This window comes from Grampus griseus (genome assembly GCF_964374135.1).
Source record: "Grampus griseus genome assembly, chromosome: 1".
NCBI lineage: Eukaryota > Metazoa > Chordata > Mammalia > Artiodactyla > Delphinidae > Grampus > Grampus griseus.
The window spans coordinates 74,641,854-74,660,970 of NC_139017.1; the positions used below are offsets into that span (position 1 = coordinate 74,641,854).

The 19,117-nt window shown below is 55.6% G+C and overlaps 2 protein-coding genes across 7 annotated transcripts in view; one reads left to right on the forward strand and one right to left on the reverse strand.

Annotated features, from left to right (window-relative positions):
* The window catches only part of PI4KB (phosphatidylinositol 4-kinase beta), a 29,085-nt gene extending 19,601 nt beyond the window's left edge, over window positions 1–9,484 (forward strand). For 5 of the 6 annotated variants that reach the window (XM_082663551.1, XM_082663552.1, XM_082663550.1 and 2 more), the window contains 6 exons: window positions 470–574; window positions 988–1,111; window positions 2,058–2,323; window positions 7,038–7,170; window positions 7,415–7,535; window positions 8,591–9,484. In XM_082663551.1, the coding sequence (XP_082519677.1) occupies window positions 470–574; window positions 988–1,111; window positions 2,058–2,323; window positions 7,038–7,170; window positions 7,415–7,535; window positions 8,591–8,772 (931 nt within the window). In that variant the 3' untranslated portion in view covers window positions 8,773–9,484. Of the gene's footprint in view, window positions 1–469; window positions 575–987; window positions 1,112–2,057; window positions 2,324–7,037; window positions 7,171–7,395; window positions 7,536–8,590 lie in introns of all 6 variants that reach the window. The other variant, XM_082663554.1, reaches the window with a different exon arrangement.
* Window positions 9,478–18,861, reverse strand: ZNF687 (zinc finger protein 687). The gene is made up of 9 exons (XM_082663540.1): window positions 18,741–18,861; window positions 13,223–15,342; window positions 12,896–13,074; window positions 12,301–12,477; window positions 12,044–12,206; window positions 11,565–11,897; window positions 11,328–11,440; window positions 10,992–11,133; window positions 9,478–10,848 (listed from the first exon to the last, which is right to left on the reverse strand). The coding sequence occupies exons 2-9, from the start codon at window positions 15,323–15,325 to the stop codon at window positions 10,351–10,353; spliced, it is 3,708 nt and encodes a 1,235-aa protein (XP_082519666.1). The 5' UTR covers window positions 15,326–15,342; window positions 18,741–18,861; the 3' UTR covers window positions 9,478–10,350.
* Window positions 18,862–19,117: the final 256 nt, after the last annotated feature.

Genomic DNA, 19,117 nt, shown 5'->3' on the forward strand with positions numbered 1-19,117 from the left:
ATGTCCTGAGACCACCAAACTTGAGGCATTGAAGGTGTGGGTTGAGAAATTACTGAGCTACTACAGAAAGAAGTTACATTTTAAAAGGACTCCAAAGGAATGAAAGCACCAGAGGAAGGAATTACAACAGCGTTTCCCAGAGTGGGTCTGAGGACACACGTGTCAGAATCCAGGGAGAGGGAGGAGATCTTGTTGGAAATGCAGATGCGGGAGCCACACCTGTTCTGAATGCAGAATGTTGGTAGGAGAATGGGCAGGGCCTGGTAATCTGCATTGAACATGATTACAAACCACCAGGTTAGCAAAAAGATATCAGTGGTGTGTTTCCTTCCATGAGTCTCTCTCAGCCCAGGTTTCTATCTCTGTGTGCCCAGAATCAAGGAAACAGTGCAGGAAATGCTGGCATAGACAGGGACATGAGGATGTGGGGTATCTCCTCCAAGCAAATGATATAGTTTCTTCCTGCTAGACGGCGCCTTTCGGAGCAGCTGGCTCACACCCCCACAGCCTTCAAACGAGACCCAGAAGACCCTTCTGCAGTTGCTCTCAAAGAGCCCTGGCAGGAGAAAGTGCGGTGAGTTGGGTGGGGTCCACCATCCATATTGTCTCTCAGCCCAACACCCTCTGGCAAAATCCATCAGGCCCCCAGGCGGCAGTCTGAGTCCTTACCTTGTGAGGAGTTTGATTTGGATTTTTTTTTTTTTTTTTTTTTTTGCGATATGCGGGCCTCTCACTGCTGTGGCCTCTCCCGTTGCGGAGCACAGGCTCCGGACGTGCAGGCCCAGCGGCCATGGCTCACGGAGCCAGCCGCTCCGCGGCATGTGGGATCTTCCCAGGCCGGGGCACGAACCCATGTGCCCTGCATCGGCAGGCGGACTCTCAACCACTGCGCCACCAGGGAAGCCCTGATTTGGATTTTTGATAGAAGCCGTGTCTCTGTCCTCAACCTGGCATCACCCTTTGACACCTTTTTGCTTTTCTTCACAGGCGCATTAGAGAGGGCTCCCCCTATGGCCATCTCCCCAATTGGCGGCTCCTGTCAGTCATTGTCAAGTGTGGGGATGACCTTCGGCAGGAGCTGCTGGCCTTCCAGGTGTTGAAGCAACTGCAGGTAAGAGAAGGGAGGGAGAAAGAAGGGAAACTCAGCCCACGTGCAGCCCACCTGAGGTGATCACGCAGGTCCTTCTGCAGGGAGCTCCACTGGAGACCATCTTCCTGCCCAGGTCTGAGTTAGATTTACGTTAAACTAAGCTGGTGCTCCTACCAGGAAGTACAGCCCCGGGAGCAGCTCCACAGCGACCTCTTGTGGCCCTTTTGTGACTGGCACCTGTTCTAATCACTGATGGGAACTCCCAACTGATTTGCAGCAAGTGGGTTGCAGTGGGCTGAGATGTCAATCCCTGACCCCCAGGTTAGTTGCCTACAAGCAACTTCACCTGTTTAATCAGTTCTTTATATAAATATTTTCATTTTCTGGAGAAACTTTCTCTGACCCTAAATCCTTTTTGGTCTTTATCCCTGTTCTTTCAACTTGGGTTAATAGATCCCACTGACCCAGCTTGGGAGGTGACAGCGAGGTTTCCTATTCTCCCTCCCTTTTTTGGATATCTCTCTGTGAGATACCTTTTCCTACATGCCACCCTGTGTCTTGTCACACCCTGGACTTCCTTTCAAAACTTCCTGGTTCTGGGCTTCCCTGGTGGCGCAGTGGTTGAGAGTCCGCCTGCCGATGCAGGGGACACGGGTTCGTGCCCCGGTCTGAGAAAATCCCACATGCCGCGGAGCGGCTGGGCCCATGAGCCATGGCCGCTGAGCCTGCGCGTCCGGAGCCTGTGCTCCACAACGGGAGAGGCCACAACAGTGAGAGGCCCGCGTAACACACACACACACACAAAAAAACTTCCTGGTTCTCAGTGGGATCAGGGGGTTTTACTCACTTGGTGGCCTAGAATTCAAGGCCACTAAAGATGGGAACTGTCCAAGGTTGGGGACAGAGGGGATTTTAGCCTCCTACCCCCATTTAGAGAGAGTCACAATGCCTCTGTGTTTCCTCACAGTCCATTTGGGAACAGGAGCGAGTCCCCCTGTGGATCAAGCCATACAAGATTCTTGTGATTTCGGCCGACAGTGGCATGATTGAACCAGTGGTCAATGCTGTGTCTATCCACCAGGTGAAGAAACAGTCACAGCTCTCCTTGCTCGATTACTTCCTGCAGGAGCATGGCAGTTACACTACTGAGGCATTCCTCAGTGCCCAGCGCAATTTTGTGCAGAGTTGTGCTGGCTACTGCTTGGTCTGCTACCTGCTGCAAGTCAAGGACAGGTAGGTGAATTCCTGTCCCTTGTCCTAACCTTTTCTTCAGGGTTCCCTCTGTCCCTTCATTTATTCGTCATGACCTTCCATTGCCAAAATGTAAAGATGAAACAAACAACATATTTTAAGCAGAGACAGACACGTTCATGTGCCATTAAGGCTAGGAGGCAGACTGACAAGTACCAGGGTAAGGGCCAAAGAAGTGAAGGATTTATGGGAGGAGCAAGGGTTTGAGCAAGCAGGGTTTTGAAGGACGAATGAGAATGAGGACAGAGAAAGCTGTGGGGGAAGGATGTCCCAGGCAGAGGAGACCGCTCGAGGTGATTAAAGCTTGGGCCACACTGCATGGCACAGTAGTAGCAGTGACGTCAGATAAGTTGAGGCCAGATTAGTGGGGCCTTCATTATGAGGCTGAGGAGTTTTATTCTGCAGGCAGAGGGAATGCCATGATCCAGTCTGTGTTGAGTGAATGTGCCCTTTGGCACTGTGGATGAGGTTGGATGTAAGTGGGCCTTTGCAGTGAAGCTAGAGGTAGTGAGGCCTGGCCTGAGGGCAGTGGTGGTGACTGATGGCAGAAAGGAGCAGATGGATGTGAGACACATGGTGGACACAGAATTGAAACTCCCAGCCCTAAATGCTCCTCCTTGTTCCAACATATGATTTCCAAAACTCTTACATATCTGTTGTTTTGCCCAGAGCTGTCGTTTTTCTCGATATCATGTGACCTTTATGAAGCTCAGCTTCGCATGTAGATGAACAACATACCGTATAAAGATAATTACACCCTTGAGGCTCTGCCTTTTAAGACAGTCTCCAGACAGTGACTCAGGGTCAATACCTAGAATGCTCCTGTGAGTTGTGCCTCTCCGAGGGCATAGGGCAGCTGTCCTGGGAAAGCACTAATTCAGTGGCCTGTGCTTCCAGTGACACGGCAGCACCTTAAGATCAGCTAAACAGAAACGCTTATCAGAAATCTAGCATCTATTAAGTGCCTGTGATGGCCTAACATTCTTTTTTTTTTTTAATTGAAGTATAGTTGATTTGCAATATTATGTTAGTTTCAGGTGTATAGCAAAGTGATTCAGGTATACACACACACACACACACACACATATTCTTTTTCAGATTCTTTTCCATTATAGGTTTATACAAGATATTGACTACACTTCCCTGTGCTATACAGTAAATCCTTGTTGTTTATTTTATTATTATTATTTTTTAATTAATTTATTTTATTATTTAGCTGCATTGGATCCTCATTGCTGCGTGCGGGCTTTCTTTTAGTTGCAGCGAGCAGGGGCTCCTCTTCACTGCAGTGTGTGGGCTTCTCAATGCAGTGGCTTCTCTTGTTGCAGAGCATGGGCTCTAGGTGCGTGGGCTTCAGTAGTTGTGGCACGGGGGCTCAGTAGTTGTGGCAGGCAGGCTCTAGAGCACAGGCTCAGTAGTTGTGGCGCACGGGCTTAGTTGCTTCCACGGCATGTGGAATCTTCCCGGACCAGGGCTCGAACACGTATCCCCTGCATTGGCAGGTGGATTTTTTTTTTTTTTTTTTGCGGTACGCGGGCCTCTCACTGTTGTGGCCTCTCCCATTGCGGAGCACAGGCTCCGGACGTGCAGGCTCAGTGGCCATGGCTCACGGGCCCAGCCACTCCACGGCATGTGGGATCTTCCCGGACCAGGGCACGAACCTGTGTCCCCTGCATCGGCAGGCGGACTCTCAACCACTGCACCACCAGGAAGCCCGGCAGGCGGATTCTTAACCACTGCACCACCAGGGAAGCCCCTGTTTGTTTTATGTATGGTAGTGTGTATCTGTTAATCCCATACTCCTAATTTATTGCCCCCTTCCCCTTTGGTAATCATAAATTTGTTTTCTGTGTCTGTGAATCTGTTTCTGTTTTGTGAATAAGTTCATTTGTATTAGTTTTTTAGATTCCACATAGAAGTGATACCACATAATATTTGTCTTTCTGACTGACTTCATTTAGTATGATGATCTCTAGGTCCATCCCTGTTGCGGCAGATGGCATTATTTCATTCTTTTTTGTGGCTGAGTAATATTCCAGTGTGTGTGTGTGTGTGTGTGTGTGTGTACACATACACACCACATCGTAAATAATGCTGCAGTGAACATTGAGGTGCATGTATCTTTTCTTTTTATTTATTTATTTATTTATTTATTTTTGGCTGCGTTGGGCCTTCGTTGCTGAGCATGGGCTTTCTCTAGTTGCTGCAAGCGAGGGCTACTCTTTGTTGCGGTGCATGAGCTTCTCACTGCGGTGGCTTCTCTTGTTGTGGAGCATGGGGTCTAGGCATGTGAGTTTAAGTAGTTGTGGCTCACCACCTCTAGAGCTCAGGCTCAGTAGTTGTGGCGCACGGGCTTAGTTGCTCCGCGGCATGTGGGATCTTCCCGGACTAGGGCTTGAACCCGTGTCCCGTGCATTGGCAGCCAGATTCTTAACCACTGCACAACCAGGGAAGTCCAGTGCATGTATCTTTTCTAATTAGAGTTTTTGTCTTTTCCAGATACAGCCCAGGAGGGGGATTGCTGGATCATATGATAACTCTAATTTTAGGGTTTTTTTTTTATAGTTTTATTTTATTTTATTATTTACTTATTTTTGGCTGTGTTGGGTCTTCTTTGCTGCACACGGGCTTTCTCTAGTTGTGGTGAGTGGGGGCTGCTCTTCGCTGCGGTGCACGTGCTTCTCATTGTGGTGGCTTCTCTTTGTTGTGGAACACGGCCTCTAGGGTGTGCGGACTTCAGTAGTTGTGGCACACAGGCTCAGTAGTTGTGGCGTGCAGGGTCAGTAGTTGTGGCGCACAGGCTTAGTTGCTCTGCGGCCTGTGGGATCTTCCTGGACCAGGGATTGAACCCGTGTCCCCTGCTTTGGCAGGCAGATTCTTAACCACTGTGCCACCAGGGAAGTCCTAATTTTAGTTTTTTAAGGAGCCTCCATACTGTTTTCCATAGTGGCTCCACCAGTTTACATTCCCTTTTCTCCACACCCTCTCCAGCATTTATTATTTGTAGACTTTTTGATGATGGCCATTCTGACTGGTATGAGGTGTTACCTCATTTTGGTTTTGATTTGCATTTCTCTAATAATTAGCAGTGTTGAGCATCTTTTCACAGGCCTGTTTGGCCTGACATTCTTATGTTGAAACCAGATGAAAATGCTGTCAGACAGGTGTTTCCTCAGGGGGGAAATAAGGGTCAGGGAACTTTCAGAACCTGTGCTCCTTCCACCCTGCCAGCCTTACAGATAAAGCCAGCAGAGGCTTTGCATTTGAGGACTGAGGGAAACGTCATTATTTATAAGGAATCTGGTTGCAAGCTTTAGACTGTCCCTAAAGAGTCAGCATTTGGAACCCAGGGCCCAGAAAGCCTGGAGCCTGAACCCTTGGGTTGAGTAAGTGGAGGCAGAGAAGCAGGTGCTAGTCAGGCCTCTGGGCTTTTCCTTAGGAGACTAATATATTTGGAAGATGGGAGTCCCCTTTAAAAGGGGGAGAGGGGGACAGGCAGCTGGTAAACCTTTCATAACTCAAAAAAGAGTAGATGTAGTCAAGTAATGAATGGACTCATCCACTGGAGAGAAGTGGCAGCAGTGAAGGGGGCCCCAAGCTGGAAGCAGTTGCAGTTCTCCTTAACTGCTTCAGAATGAGTCCCCCGTAGCTTTGCGGCTGGAGCTAACTCCACTTAAGGAGAGAGAGAAACTGCCTCTCACTGGCCTGGGACCTTGGACAAGTCAGTCAGTTTTCCTCTCAGGGCCTCTGTTTTCTCACCTCTCACCTGTAAAATAAGAATCTGGACTAGGACATCTAGAACTTTCTGGCTTTCAAGATTGTGTGTGTTGCTAAATTTGTCATGCTTTTCCAGAGGGGGAAGGACTCAGGTGGGACTGGGTTCTCCCTCTGTCCCGTCTTTTGGCCAGTCAGACCAACCCCAGAGAAGGTGGCTTCAGACCGTGAGCTCTTAGCCTAACAAAGCCTCTGTTGACACAGAGGAGGTCCGTTATGGGCCAGGCCTCACATGCTTTGCATGTTAATTGTTCCTCTTTCGACTGGCCATTCATGTGGGAATCACAGAGACCTAGGATTTATCTGCCTTTAACTGTTCTTCCAGCAGCTAGCCTGTAGGAATTGCCTCCTGAGAATTTTTTTACATAAGTGGTTTTACCAGATAGTTAAAACTGAAGCCCCAGACTATTTCACATTTAAACTTCACTCAGCCTGGGATCTCTGCTCCCTTCCGGTGGGGTGGGGCTTCTGATCTGCAATGGGCCGATAGGAATTACAAACAGAACACAGGTAACTAGGTTGTGACTGGAGGCCTCCCCCTAAGCCAAGTGCTTGGCCTCTGTAAAGGCTGGTTGGAGGGCACAGGCCTTCTTTCCTAGCTTCCCAGTTCTCTGCTAGATTGGGATTGGCTTGGGTGCTTAGAATCACAATTACTGGGAAATTTGGATAATCTTAACCTATTTGATTAAGCTGTTAATGATAGCGAATGAGACCCCACAGCCTTTGTTAGCAGTTTACTTTTCTGATTTCCTTTCTTCTCACTGCTAGCTTTGGCTTCTAGAGGGTTGGACCCAGAGTTATAGGCAGCAGGAAACATGGCAGGGCCCTTGCCTGGTGTCATGTGGCCAGTGTGTTGCAGCTTGAAGCTCCCACCTCAGTGGGACTTACTACTGCCTCTTCCTCTCCTCTGCCCCCTCCTCAGACACAATGGGAATATCCTGTTGGACGCAGAAGGCCACATCATCCACATCGACTTTGGCTTCATCCTGTCCAGCTCACCCCGAAACCTGGGCTTTGAGACATCAGCCTTTAAGCTGACCACAGAGTTTGTAGACGTGAGTCAGGAAGGAGAGGTGTCTCACTGTGTTCTTTCTGTCGTGGGATGGGGAGCTGATGGGCTCCCCACAAATGGGGACAAACAGAACAGAAATGGCAATAAGTCAGGGTGAGGTTGGATGTCCTGGGAGGCTTCCTGCTTGATAATAGTTGGGGAAGTAACGGAGTTTGGCACGTTTGCCCAAGGGAGGAAGTTCTGACACTGAGCCCCTTTGCGCACACAGCTCTCTCCTCTCCTCCCAGGTGATGGGCGGCCTGGATGGCGACATGTTCAACTACTACAAGATGCTGATGCTGCAGGGGCTGATTGCTGCTCGGAAACACATGGATAAGGTGGTGCAGATCGTGGAGATCATGCAGCAAGGTGGGGCTAGGGAGAAGCCAGGCGTTTGGCGATAGGGCGGTACCCATAGTGCCCTGCGAGTCCCACTTACGTTGGGGCCCTGGGGCATGGAACCTCCAGAAAGTTGATTACACCTCAAGACTGGGGGCGGGGCCTCCCAGAGCGTTTCCGGCTCTGATCCGGTGCCCTGTTTCACCTTCGGCACATTCCTCCTGATTCCTGACAGACCTAGTCCTGGGGGTGGGAGGGCGAGGCAGCAGAAACTACCTCCTAGGTGCATTCAGGGAAAGAACAGTCCCATCTCCAGCCTCCTGGTCCCTTCTCATCTCCCCACCCCTTGCTTAACTTTCATCACTCGGCTCTTCACCAACTCAGGTGTTTGCAGTCATTGGCCTTTGACCTCTGATTGCCCTCTCCTCAGACCTCTTCCCTGTCCCGACACTCAGCCCTTCTGCTCTGAGCCGAGACGGGTTCCTCTCTCATCTTTATCTACTTTCACTGCTGTTTCCTCACGGCCTTGCCATCTAGTCTTTTGTCCAGGATCCCTGGGCCCTCGTCCCCATTCCCTCAAGGCTGTGGTGTCCACCCGGTCTGAGCTGCCAGTATCCTCCTCCCCATCCCTGCCCCCACCCCACAGGCTGTCGCTGTTGCTCAGGAGCATCCCCGTCTGGCCCCGTGATGATGGTGGCCCAGGTCATCTGTGAGTGTCAGACGTAGCATAGGCAGAGGCCTGCAAGCAGATAAGTGCCCAGTTCAGGGCCCATTCCCTAGACGCTTCCCAGCCTGCCCTCTGGGTCCTAAGTCTGCTCCCTCCGCCCTTACTGGGGGAGATGTGTTGACCCTCTACCCTCGTGCCCTCACCTAGAGGGGCTTAGGATTGTGGGATAAAGAAGGGCCTCCTGCCAGTTCTCCCTTCTCTGCCCAAGCAGAACTGCATCCACACTGTCAGGGATCTCTCTGAGGTGGGAGGGAAGGGGCACCTTAGATAGCCCGGCTCTGCACTGGCTGTGGTGGCTGTTAGCACTGCCACTCCCTCGTTTCCATCCGTGACCCTCTTCCCTTGCTGCTGCCCCCAGGTTCTCAGCTTCCTTGCTTCCATGGCTCCAGTACCATCCGCAACCTCAAGGAGAGGTTCCACATGAGCATGACTGAGGAGCAGCTCCAGCTGCTGGTGGAGCAGATGGTGGACGGCAGCATGCGGTCTATCACCACCAAACTCTACGATGGCTTCCAGTACCTCACCAACGGCATCATGTGACATCCTCCTTCTCAGGCCCCGGAGCAGTGGGGGATTCAGGGGACCCTCCCTGGGAAGGCCCTTGTCAGAGAAACCCTAAACCAGGAAGCCCCACCCACCCAGCCATCCACCAAGGGAAATGGAAGGCAAGAAATACAGAGGATCATGTGGTAACTGTAGAGCTTGCCGGGGGGTTGGGAGAACCAGCCGTGGGGTCCAGACTTGCTGGGGCTTCCCTGCCACCCCCCACCAGCTGTGTCAGTATTACCACCTGACAGACTCCAGGGCTCACTGCTCTCCAGAGAACAGAAGTGATAAATGTGAGGGACACTGGGGCCTTTCTTCTCCTCACTAGGGTTCGAGAGGTTCTTTCCGCAGGCCGTCCTCTTAATGTGTCCTGGGTCCCAGGAAGGAGAAAAGAGTAGGTTCTTGGTACTAAGGACTTGATCCTGTGGTTGGCCTTTGGCCATGCTGCTGCCCAACTCTGTCACCTCCCAGGGACTGACCCCTAGCCCGAGTTCCCCTTGGTAGGTGGGCTTTGGCATAGGGTCCTGCACTTGCTGAGGTTCCCCATCCCAGGAGTGAGGAAGGGAAGAATCACAGCCCCTCCAGTCTGAGGGTATTGGCCTAGCTGTGGGGAATTCCTTGCCCTTATCCTTTCCCCACACCCAGGGAAATAGCTCTCAATTTTTTATTTTTAATTTTTGTTTGAAATAAAGTCCTTAGTTAGCCATCTGTGTCATTTCTGAGTTGTATTTTTTTTCAGGGGTAGGGAGTGAACAGATGCCTCTGTCCAGGATACAAAAGGCACCACACAGAACGAAGTGGAGGAAGATTGCTTTTTCCCTGCCTGTCTCAGTCAATACCACCACTTCCCTGAAGAAGGGCCTTCCCAGCTTTGTCACTCACCCCCTCCCAGACACGTCCACATTGTCTAAGTAAGTCACATAAAAAGAGGAGCTTGAATGGGGATTAAACCACGAGCAGTTTTAATGGTCTGGTTTTCTCCTTCCCCTTTCCCCCACTGTTAGTATTATTATTACTACAAGAATAAAGGATTCCTGAGAGCCTGTCCCCTCCTCTCCCTGGGACCCCCCCCCCCAGACAGGACTCGTCTCCACCAACCTCCCCCCACCCCGCCCCGGATTTCTGGGGAAAAAAAAAAAAGATAAGTGAAAGGCACTGCAGGGGTGGAGGGCTTGAGTGCCAGGGAGTCTCAGGGGGGGCACTAGGGCAAGGCCAGGGCTGCCATCTGTGCCCACAGGGGTTGAGGAGAGTGCCCCTGACCACCCCAGCATTGGGCCTTCCCGTCCTCCCACCCCCCGCCGTCCCACATGGGGGGGGGGGGCTGCAGCAAGAAAATAATTAGTGTTGGGCTCAGAAAGAAGGAATGGAGGACCCACTCTACTAGGACCCAAGGGCCAAACCCAAGGCAGGAACCTCAACTACCATTCTCAAAAGCTTGTCCTTGGGGGTTAGCGGGACAGGAGTTGAACAAAACATGAATTCTAATGGAACTCCCCAGCCCAGGGACCAGGCAGCAGCAGTGACCCAGGCTCCCAAGGAAGAGGGAGGGGCTAGTGAGTCCAGGCCTGGGCCCTAGTTGTCCCCACTGCCCCCTTGCCGAGCCCTGATGAACGCCATGCCGTGTGTGCGGAAATGGGTCTTGAGGTTGAGAGGGCTGTCGCAGCTCTTGCCACAGACCTTACATGTCAGTGGGCCTCCAGAAGCTGGCAAGGGTGAATCTCCCCCCTCTGGGTCAGACCTGGAAGGAGGGGCAGTTTCTTCCTCCCCATCCCCCAGGCCCAGGGCACTGGCACTCCCCACACCCCGTTTCTTCTTGTGGCTGATGAAACGGTGCCGGCTCAGGGAGCCAGGGGAGGCGAAACACAAGCCGCAGTCGAGGCACTGCTGGGCACCGCCATCCACCCTCAACCCCGCCATGAGGCTCTGCTCCGCTGAGCTGCTGCTCCGGTAGCGCAGGGGGCCGTGGCCTCCCGCCCCGGGGCCGCCCCTGGGGGACTTGGCTGGAGGTGTCGTGCTGTCAGGCTCCTCACTGCAAGAGTCAGAGGACTGGCGGCGTTTCCGTCCCGGCCCCTGGAGAAGAGAGTGAAGAAACCGGGCCTCCCGTCACCCCCCACCGTCCCTGGCACCCCTGCCCAGCTTCCTGAGGCCTCGGCTATAACCGCGCAGGCTCCTGCTCCCACAGCCCTCATGCAGCAGGGTGGGCCTCTGCCTACCTGGGCTCTGGCACCAGGGCCCCGAGCCAGGGCGTTCCCCCGGCCAGGGGACTGGGCCCCGAGCGGCAAGCCGTGCCGGACCTGGACGTGTTTCTCCAGGATCAGGCGGCTGCTGAAGGTGCGTTTTCCCTCTGTGCAATACCTAAAGGGGAGAGCGGGCGGGGTGGTCTCCAGCGCCACAGCCCAAAGACCAAGGCTCGTGGCTTGAGCAGAGGGAGGCCTCAACCGTCAGTCCACTCAGACCTAAGAGGCAGGTGGGAAGGTACTTTGGGGAACCAGGGTTGGGGGCACCCTGCCGGACAGAAAAGAGGAAGGGGGCCAGGGGGTAAGGGTTACCTGCATGGGTAAACTCGCTTGATACCCTCGTGATTGACCCTGACGTGGCGCCTCAGGCTGGGGGCGGAGCAGAAGGAGCGCTCACACAGGCGGCAGGGAAACTTCTTCACTGACTAGGAGAGCAGGGGTTGGGGGTCTCAGCCAGGCTCCATGCAGCACCCGATCTCCACTGCCACACAGGTCAATCCCAATGCTGCCCCTCCAGCCCATCTTGCTCCCCAGGGGCACCCCACTCACCTTGCCATGCTCCTTCTTCATGTGACCCACATACTCGTCACGCTCAGGGAACCAGGAGTGACAAAGGCCACAGGTCCAGCCTCCAGGGCCCCCACCCCCGCCCTTGACGCCTTTGCTCCCCAGTTCTCGCCGGGGCCGTTTGGTTGGGCGAGGAGGCTCAGGGGAGCTGGGCAGTTCTTCCTCTTCTGAGGATGAAGAAGACTCCTCAGTAGGGGCAGCTGCTCCTCCCCGAGACACAGCCAGCTCCTCAGGCTCAGTCTTGGGGGTCAGAAGGGCACCCCCGGCCCCTTTCCCAGGAGTCTCCTCCCCCGAGCGCCCAGACTGATGTGTGTTCTGTGAGAAGGAGACAAGGGGGGATGGCTGGTGTGGGGGAGGACCTGGCTTTGCCAGAGTCCTGGCTCCTCCCCTGCTCCCACTTCCGGAGGGGTCCCCGGTCAACACAGCTGGGCAACCCTGCCTCCATCCCTCGACCCCTGTACCTTGAGATGTTCCAGCATGGTCCTTTTTTGGGCAAAAAGCAGAGGACAAGATGGGCACTTAAAGACGCTGACACGCTGGGGCAGCAAGTGCTGGTCGAAGTGCGAGGAGAGGAGGGGTTTGTGAGTGAAGACTGTGTCACACATGGCGCACTTGTAGATCATCCTGGGCGGGTGGAGAAGACAGTGCAGACGTCCTGCCCCATCGAGGCCCAACCCCCTCCACCCGCCCCTCCTCACGCTCCCTCCCCAGGTCTCACTTGGCCTGCTGCGTGTGGAAGCTAGGATGCTGGGTGTAGAGGTGGGCGTGGGCGCTGGGTGCAGACTTGAAGGCCATGGGGCAGATGGGGCACTTGTGGAAAACCTCGCAGTGTGACGTCTGGATGTGGGACTTGATGGAGTTCACACCCCCAAACACCACTGCACAGCTGGGGCACCTTGGGAAGTAAGTAGGAGGCACCGTGGTGAGCTGCGGGCATCTCCACGGCCACCTCCAACCCCACACTCATTCACAGGGGCTGGGTGGACTCTAAGGAGTTAATCAGCGGTGGAACCCAGGCAACTGGAGGACAGAGGGAGCTGCAGCACCCAGTTCCCCAAGGGAGGCCTGCGGGGCAGAGAGGCAGAGCTGATGCTCTGGAGGGGGCCCCGCCTGCTCCCTCTCCGTGGGGAACGAAGGGAAGGCAGAGAGCGCCCTGGCTGCGTTTGCTAACACACTGGGGCTGAGTGATTCAACAGGAGAGATGGGGCTCACCTCTGTGAGGCCATCTGAAAGGCTGGTCCCAGGAGCCACGAGACCACCAAGTACAGGAGGAAAAGTGTTGAGGGACTATGGGGAGGAGAGATGGGAGGCACCTGTATCCTACGCGGCGAGAGAAATGCAGACAGGCCTCCCGGAGGTGGGTCTGAAAATTGGCTTGGAGAAAGTTGCCTCCACACTCAGGGCAGACGTGGGGAGGTCGGTTCTTATGCATGCGCTGGTGGGCGCTGAAGCTGCAGCGATTGGGGAGCATCATGGGGCAAGTTGGGCACACCTGTCGAGGAGTTGAAACCAGGTGAGTCTGTGAGGAGTGGCCTGTCCCCCATTCCTTCTGCTAACCAAGCCCCCACACCTTCCTAGATCCTGTCCCCATGGCATCTGGCTGTCCCCGTCCCAGGGAGGGGCTGGGAAAAGTAACTCACGTTGCTGGTGGCGCCAGGGGCGGGTGGCCCGAGCTGCTGGAAGTGGGCAGCCATGCCGGCCTTGTCCCGGCACTGCTCCTTGCACTCCAGGCAGCGGAAGCAGGTGTAAGCAGAGGTGGCAGGGGCGGCAGGTGGCTCGGCTGAGAGTGGCAGCACAGGGGCCTCAGCGGCAACTGCAGTTACGGCGGAGGAGGTGACGGCCCCGTCACCCTTGCCCAAGGCAGGCAAGGCTGGAGGTCCGAGGGCAGGTGGGACAGCCAGCAGGGGCGTGATGTCCGGCTGCCCCACCATCTGGTCCAGGGCCACCGGCCTCATGACCAGGTGTGAGCACTGCATGACGAGCCCCTTGTCCTTGTGCTCACGGGCATGCAGCAGCAGGCTGCACTTGTTGAAGAAGACTAGGCGGCGGGCACAGTGGTTGCAGGTGACCTCGATGCGCATGCTCCGGCGGTCATAGTGTCGCGCCAGGCTCTTCTCCAACGAGAAGGCGTCCCCACACTCGAGGCAGCGGTAGCCCGTGGGCGGCAGGGCCAGCCCGGCCTCAGCCGGTGGACTCAGGTTTGGCCGGTAGGCAGGCAGCAGGTTCTTGCTGTTGAGGATCTTGTTGAAGGCCTCCACCAGGCTGGACTGGGTCCGTGAGATCACCGTGCCACCCCCTGCCCCCGGCCCGGTGGCCGGCTTAGAGGGCTGCACCATCACCACCGAGGCACCGTTCACCTTCTGCCCCCCGGCCCCCAGCCCTGCCCTCCCCTCAGCCTTGGGCAACGCTTGGGGCACCAGACCCAGCACATTCTTAGCCATCGTCTTAGGGCTGGGGGCAGTGCCTCCAGGCAGAACCACGGCTTTGCGGGCCACACTGGCTGCCATCAGCATGGCAGTGCTTGCGTTCTGGATGGTGGCCACGGGCAGCACGGTGCCCTTTAGTCTTGTGCCATCACCCAGCTGGACACTCACCACCTTTGGACCCTCAGGGGTTGGGGTTGCGGGGGACAGCTTGAGGAGGCTAGCCTCTGCCAGGAAGCCCCCTTCAGGCAAGGGGGCAGGGGGATCAGGGTCTGAGGGGACCCGGGTTACAGTCCTTGTGATATTCCCGCAGGATGTTTTAATGGTCTTAATCCGTACCTTGAGGGGCCTAGAGGAGCTGGAGGAGGCAGGGGAGTCATTGCTGTCCTCATCTGCAGCCTCGGCTCCACTAGAGGGACTCTGGGGACTTCCCGGGGGAGACTTGTCCACTGGTCCCTCATCCTCTTCTTCCTTTAGGGGCTGAGAGCTGGGCACTTTAGGGGAGGCAAGAGGGCTCTGGTGCCCTGGAGACTTCTTGAAGAAGGACACCCCTGCAACCCGGGAAGGGGAGACACTGGCAGGGACGACTGTGGCCTCAGGGCTAGAGCCTGAGCCTGGGAGGCTCTGGGGATGAAGAGGGCTGCAGCTTTCCTGCTTCAAGGCCCCCAGCAGTGGGGGAGAACCAGGGGGCAGCAGGGCTGGGCCATTCTCCCGGGCCAGCTCAAAGGGAGAGGAGAAAGGAGGTGGGGTCATGGCCCCTTCCCGAGGTGGGGAGGGTGCAGAGGGAGGAAGGGGATCAGGGTGCTCCCCTGGCTCAGGCCCAAAATGAGCAAAGAGGTCCAGGGGAGCTTTGCCTTCCATGGATTTTTCTTTCCAGGTACCCCCACTGGGAGGAGCTGGAGAGTGTGGGGTTCCTGGAAGGGATGGCTCAGGGCCCCCAAAACCATTTTGCATCAGACGAGGTCCCACAGACCCCTCCTTAGTCACTCCCCCAGCCCGGGCCCCTTCCCCTCCTGAACTCCCAGCCAGGGACTCCGACTGCTCAGGACACACAGTGTTCTTGACAATGACGCTGACTGCTGAGACGTCTGGCGGTGGCATGCCATGGTCAGAGGCCTGGGCGGGCAAGCCAGGGCCATCCCCGGCAGCTGCTGCTGTTGCTTCTCCAGATTCACCTCCTATAATGGGTTCTGGCTTCCCTGGGCCTCCTGGCCCCTCATTTTCTTCTGGCCCAGAGTGTATGGCTTCATTTGCATCAATGTCGGGGATGTCAAAGGCAGCAAGGAGGTCATCAAAATCAGGGGTCTTCATGTCCCCCATGGCAACAGGTCCCAGACCTGAGGAAAACAGGAAAAAGAGAGACAAACTGAGACCTCTGGAAGCAGGAACGCTGGACCTCCTCCCTCAAGACCTCCAAATTCATCCGCTCTCAGAACTCACACACACTCTGACTTGGGTACACCTCCACCATAGTGCAAATCCTAGAGAGCTGGTGGAGGCACCTGTTTTACCAAACCCTAAAATTGAAAGGAATGTAGTATGCACTTTCCAGGGAGGACACCAAAATCCAGAGAAAGCAAAGGAAAAGAGACTTCTCAGAAATACAGACAAAAGGGACTTCCCTGGTGGTCCAGTGGTAAAGAATCCACCTTCCAACGCAGGGGACGCGGGTTTGATCCCTGGTCAGGGAACTAAGATCCCACATGCCGTGGGGGCAACTAAGCCCGCACGCCACAAATACTAAGCTTGTACGCCTCAACTAGAGAGCCTGCAGGCCGCAAACTGCAGAGCCCACGTTTTCTGGAACCCGCGCACCACAACTACAGAGCCCACGCACCCTGGAGCCTGCGTGCCACAACTAGAGAGAAGCCCACACACTGCAACAAAAGATACATGCCTCAACGAAGATCCCACATGCCGCAACTAAGACCGGACGCAGCCAAAAATAAATAAAATAAATAAATCTTAAAAAAAAAATACAGATAAGAGACAAGGGAGTAGAGACTGAGGGAGTTCAGTGAGCATCTTAGTTGAAACCACTTCAACCCCTCCTGTGCCCAGCACAGGATCAATTAGTCAATACTACTATTAAGGAGGAGGATGTACGTGATGCTCTAAGTTTAAGGGCTCATTCATGGCAGCATGGGATCCATTCATATTCTTCATGGATCTTCTGGGGGTCCACAGAGATCTGAAAGGCCATGTGTACAAAGGGGCATGTGACTTAAGACACGATGTAAGAACTGATTCTAGTTCCAGCCTTATCAATGGCCTGCTGTACAAGCAAGTTACTCTACCGCCTTACTTTTGCTGTCTGAAAGAGCGGACAAGTAATCTATATATCATAGGGTTGTTCTGAGCATGACATGAATCACAAACATGAGAGCCAGAACCCAGAGTACGATTTATTATTACAGCTAGGACAACAAGGATATGCCAGGCCGAAGAGAAGCTGGGAGGGAATAAGCACTGGAAATCTAGGGCTGGGGTCAGAGACAAGAGTCAGGGGTCATGTAAGCTCAAGTCTGGGCCACTTGGGGTCATTACTAGCACCTGGAGATCTAGCTTGGTTAACAGGGCGAAGTGGGCTCAGGGAAGTTACCCAAGAGACCAAGATGGAAAGAATAAGACACAGGAACAGAAAGAGACAAAGAGAAGAAACGGGAAAACCATAACAGCAGTCTGGTCACAAGGGCCCCAGCCGAGGCCTCTCCTGTCACAAACACCTGCTGCTCGCTCACCTACCTTCCCAAGAGTGCCTGGCCCCCTCTTAGCCAACCCCTCCTCCTTCCCTCCCTCCCTCCTTCCCCATCTTGCTCTCTCAGGGCTGAAACTCCAGGGCATGAGCTTATCCAGCACAGCTGCCTCAACCGGGAAAAGCCAGGCCCCTCACCCCTGTCATTTCTGCTCTGAGCTCCTCACCCCAGTTTATCCCCAACTCACACTCCTCACCCTTTTCATTTTCCCTTGGCAACAGTGGCCCAGGAAGTCTCACCCAACCCCCATTTGTCCCAGTACAAAAAAAAAAAAAAGGTCCCACAAGACTTATGTGGCACTAAACCAACAAGAAGGCCAGCCTAGAGCTTGTGGGGGACCCAGGTGTGTTCCTTACCCATTTCTCCCCACAAGTGTTTCTATACCTAGGAAGAAGCAACTGAAAAAGTCTCTTTCCCTCCACATTCCCTGCCCTCAAGGCAAGCCATTTCCCAGGGCCAATTCTCTCACCTCTTTCCAGCCTTTAGACTGTAACTGGAGATAGTCCCAGCAGGTGGCAGCTGGCATTGCTGGGACCAAGATGGGGGTGGAGGGAGAGGGTACCAACTAGAGGAAGAACGAAAGGGGAGTGCTCCTCTCATCCCCCTCTACTTAATTTACAGGATCTGGGTTTAAACAAAGCCCTCCACCCCTTGCCTCTGCCCAGCTGGATCGCTAGGGCCCTCCCCTGGCCGGCTCCCTCCCGACCGCGAGAGACCAGAGCTACCCTCCGCTCAGGCCCTCAGAAAAGTGGGCTGGTGGAGCACAGATCAGTGGGGACTATGAGAAAACATCTGCAAACTTGCCTCCCCCAAGCAACTCCCCCTTTGGCGTCCAAGTGACTTAGAGGTCATCGGAGAGCCAGGAGCAGACAGTAGATCAAGAAGCGCAGCTCAAGGCCGAAGAGGCTTCCCCGCCCCACGGCTCAGGCCTTTCTGCGGCTGCTGCGCCCTGTCTCTCGGGCTCCAGCCCCCCTCCTTCCCTCTGTTCTTCCCCAAAAGCCAAAGGAAGGGGCTGAACAGGAAGAGGGTGAACTGGCCTGGGTCGGGTGGGGGCTCCGCGTCCCTTTCCCTGGCCCGGGGCCTGCTGCGCACAGGAGGGCGAGGGGCCGGCGGCCGGGGGCGATTAGGCTGCCGCCAAGCTGGGCAGCGGCCGGAATTAAGCCCCTGCCATCTGCTGAGGACCGGCGCGGGGAGCATGTCCAGGGTTGCGGAAAGGGGGCGGGGTGTACATGGGAGAAGCCAGAGGGGAAACTGAGGCGCGCCGCGCTTTTCTAGCTCTCACCAGCGTGCTAAGGGAAGGACGGGCCTTGGCCAGGCCAGGCCCTCGGGGAGCTGCCGCGCAGCACCTCCCGGCCCAAGACTACACCGGAGCAGGGAAGGTGTGGAAAGAGAGTAGTGGGGAGGGGACAGTTTTGCCAGACTCGCAGCTCTCCAGCCGGGGTCCGTCCCAACTCCGACCTCCTCCCCTCCCTCCCTGCGCAGCCTCCTCCCCCCGAGGGCTCCCGAGGCTCTCTCGAGACTGGGGAGGAATCGGAAGGCACGCCGCGGCCTGGGGCACGAGCCTGGGTCCCGTCCGGGCCCGGACGCTGACCCGTGCCCAGTCGGGGTGCAGGCTCCGCTCCGGCCTGGCCCAGTTCCCCCGCCCCCACCCCCGGACACGGACACCATTTTAGGTCGCGACATCCCGCAGCTTCCAGTCCCCGGGCCGCGCTTCGGACGCCTCTCGGGCTGGGGGCGCCAGGAGTTGGGGACCCCGACGCCCCTCCACGTTTACCCTGCTAGGGGCTGTGCTTTCAACAGGCTAGGAGTTTCGCCCACGTGCCCCAAGGAATGGGGGCGACGTCGGGGCCCCGGTAGAAGCCATCCCGGGGGGCGGCGCGGAGAGGGGGTAGTTGACCAAGTGGGGGAGGGGTGGGGGTATTTACCCGCCCCCCCAGGGGGCGGGGCCAAAGGCGGGTATTTACCCCAGGCACGCTTACTTGTTCCGCTCCCAGTGCGGGCCGAGACCCGGCGGTCTCTTCCCTGCTCCAGTCGCTGCCGCCGCCGCCGCCGCCGCCGCCGCCCTCCCCACGACCGCCGCTACTTCCTGCTTCTCTCCCGTTCAGCCTCCCCCTCCCTCAGCTCCCTTCGCGTTCCAGGTCTGGGCTGCCCGCTTTCGCACTCGCCATTGGCCAATACCCCCGTCGTTCAGTACTGCGCCCCGCCCAGCTCCGTACTGGGTTGGCCTTAAGTACTGCCGCTCGGAAACAGCTAGGCACAGGCTTCCCAGCCTCATTGGGCAAGAAGCCTAGTCCTTCTGGAGAAGCTTCTTCCCATTGGTTGCGCCGAGGCCCACTGCCCCATCTGTGCATCTCAA

What these genes read in the sequence shown, in the direction of transcription:
- ZNF687 (XM_082663540.1), bottom strand. Translation starts at nt 15,325, where the DNA reads ATGGGGGACATGAAGACCCCTGATTTTGATGACCTCCTTGCTGCCTTT. An exon ending in TGAAGAAGGAGCATGGCAAG is followed by an intron (nt 11,441 to 11,564) that starts GTGAGTGGGGTG and finishes CTGCTCTCCTAG; the next exon opens with TCAGTGAAGAAGTTTCCCTG. An exon ending in GCCCTGGTGCCAGAGCCCAG is followed by an intron (nt 10,849 to 10,991) that starts GTAGGCAGAGGC and finishes TCTCTTCTCCAG; the next exon opens with GGGCCGGGACGGAAACGCCG.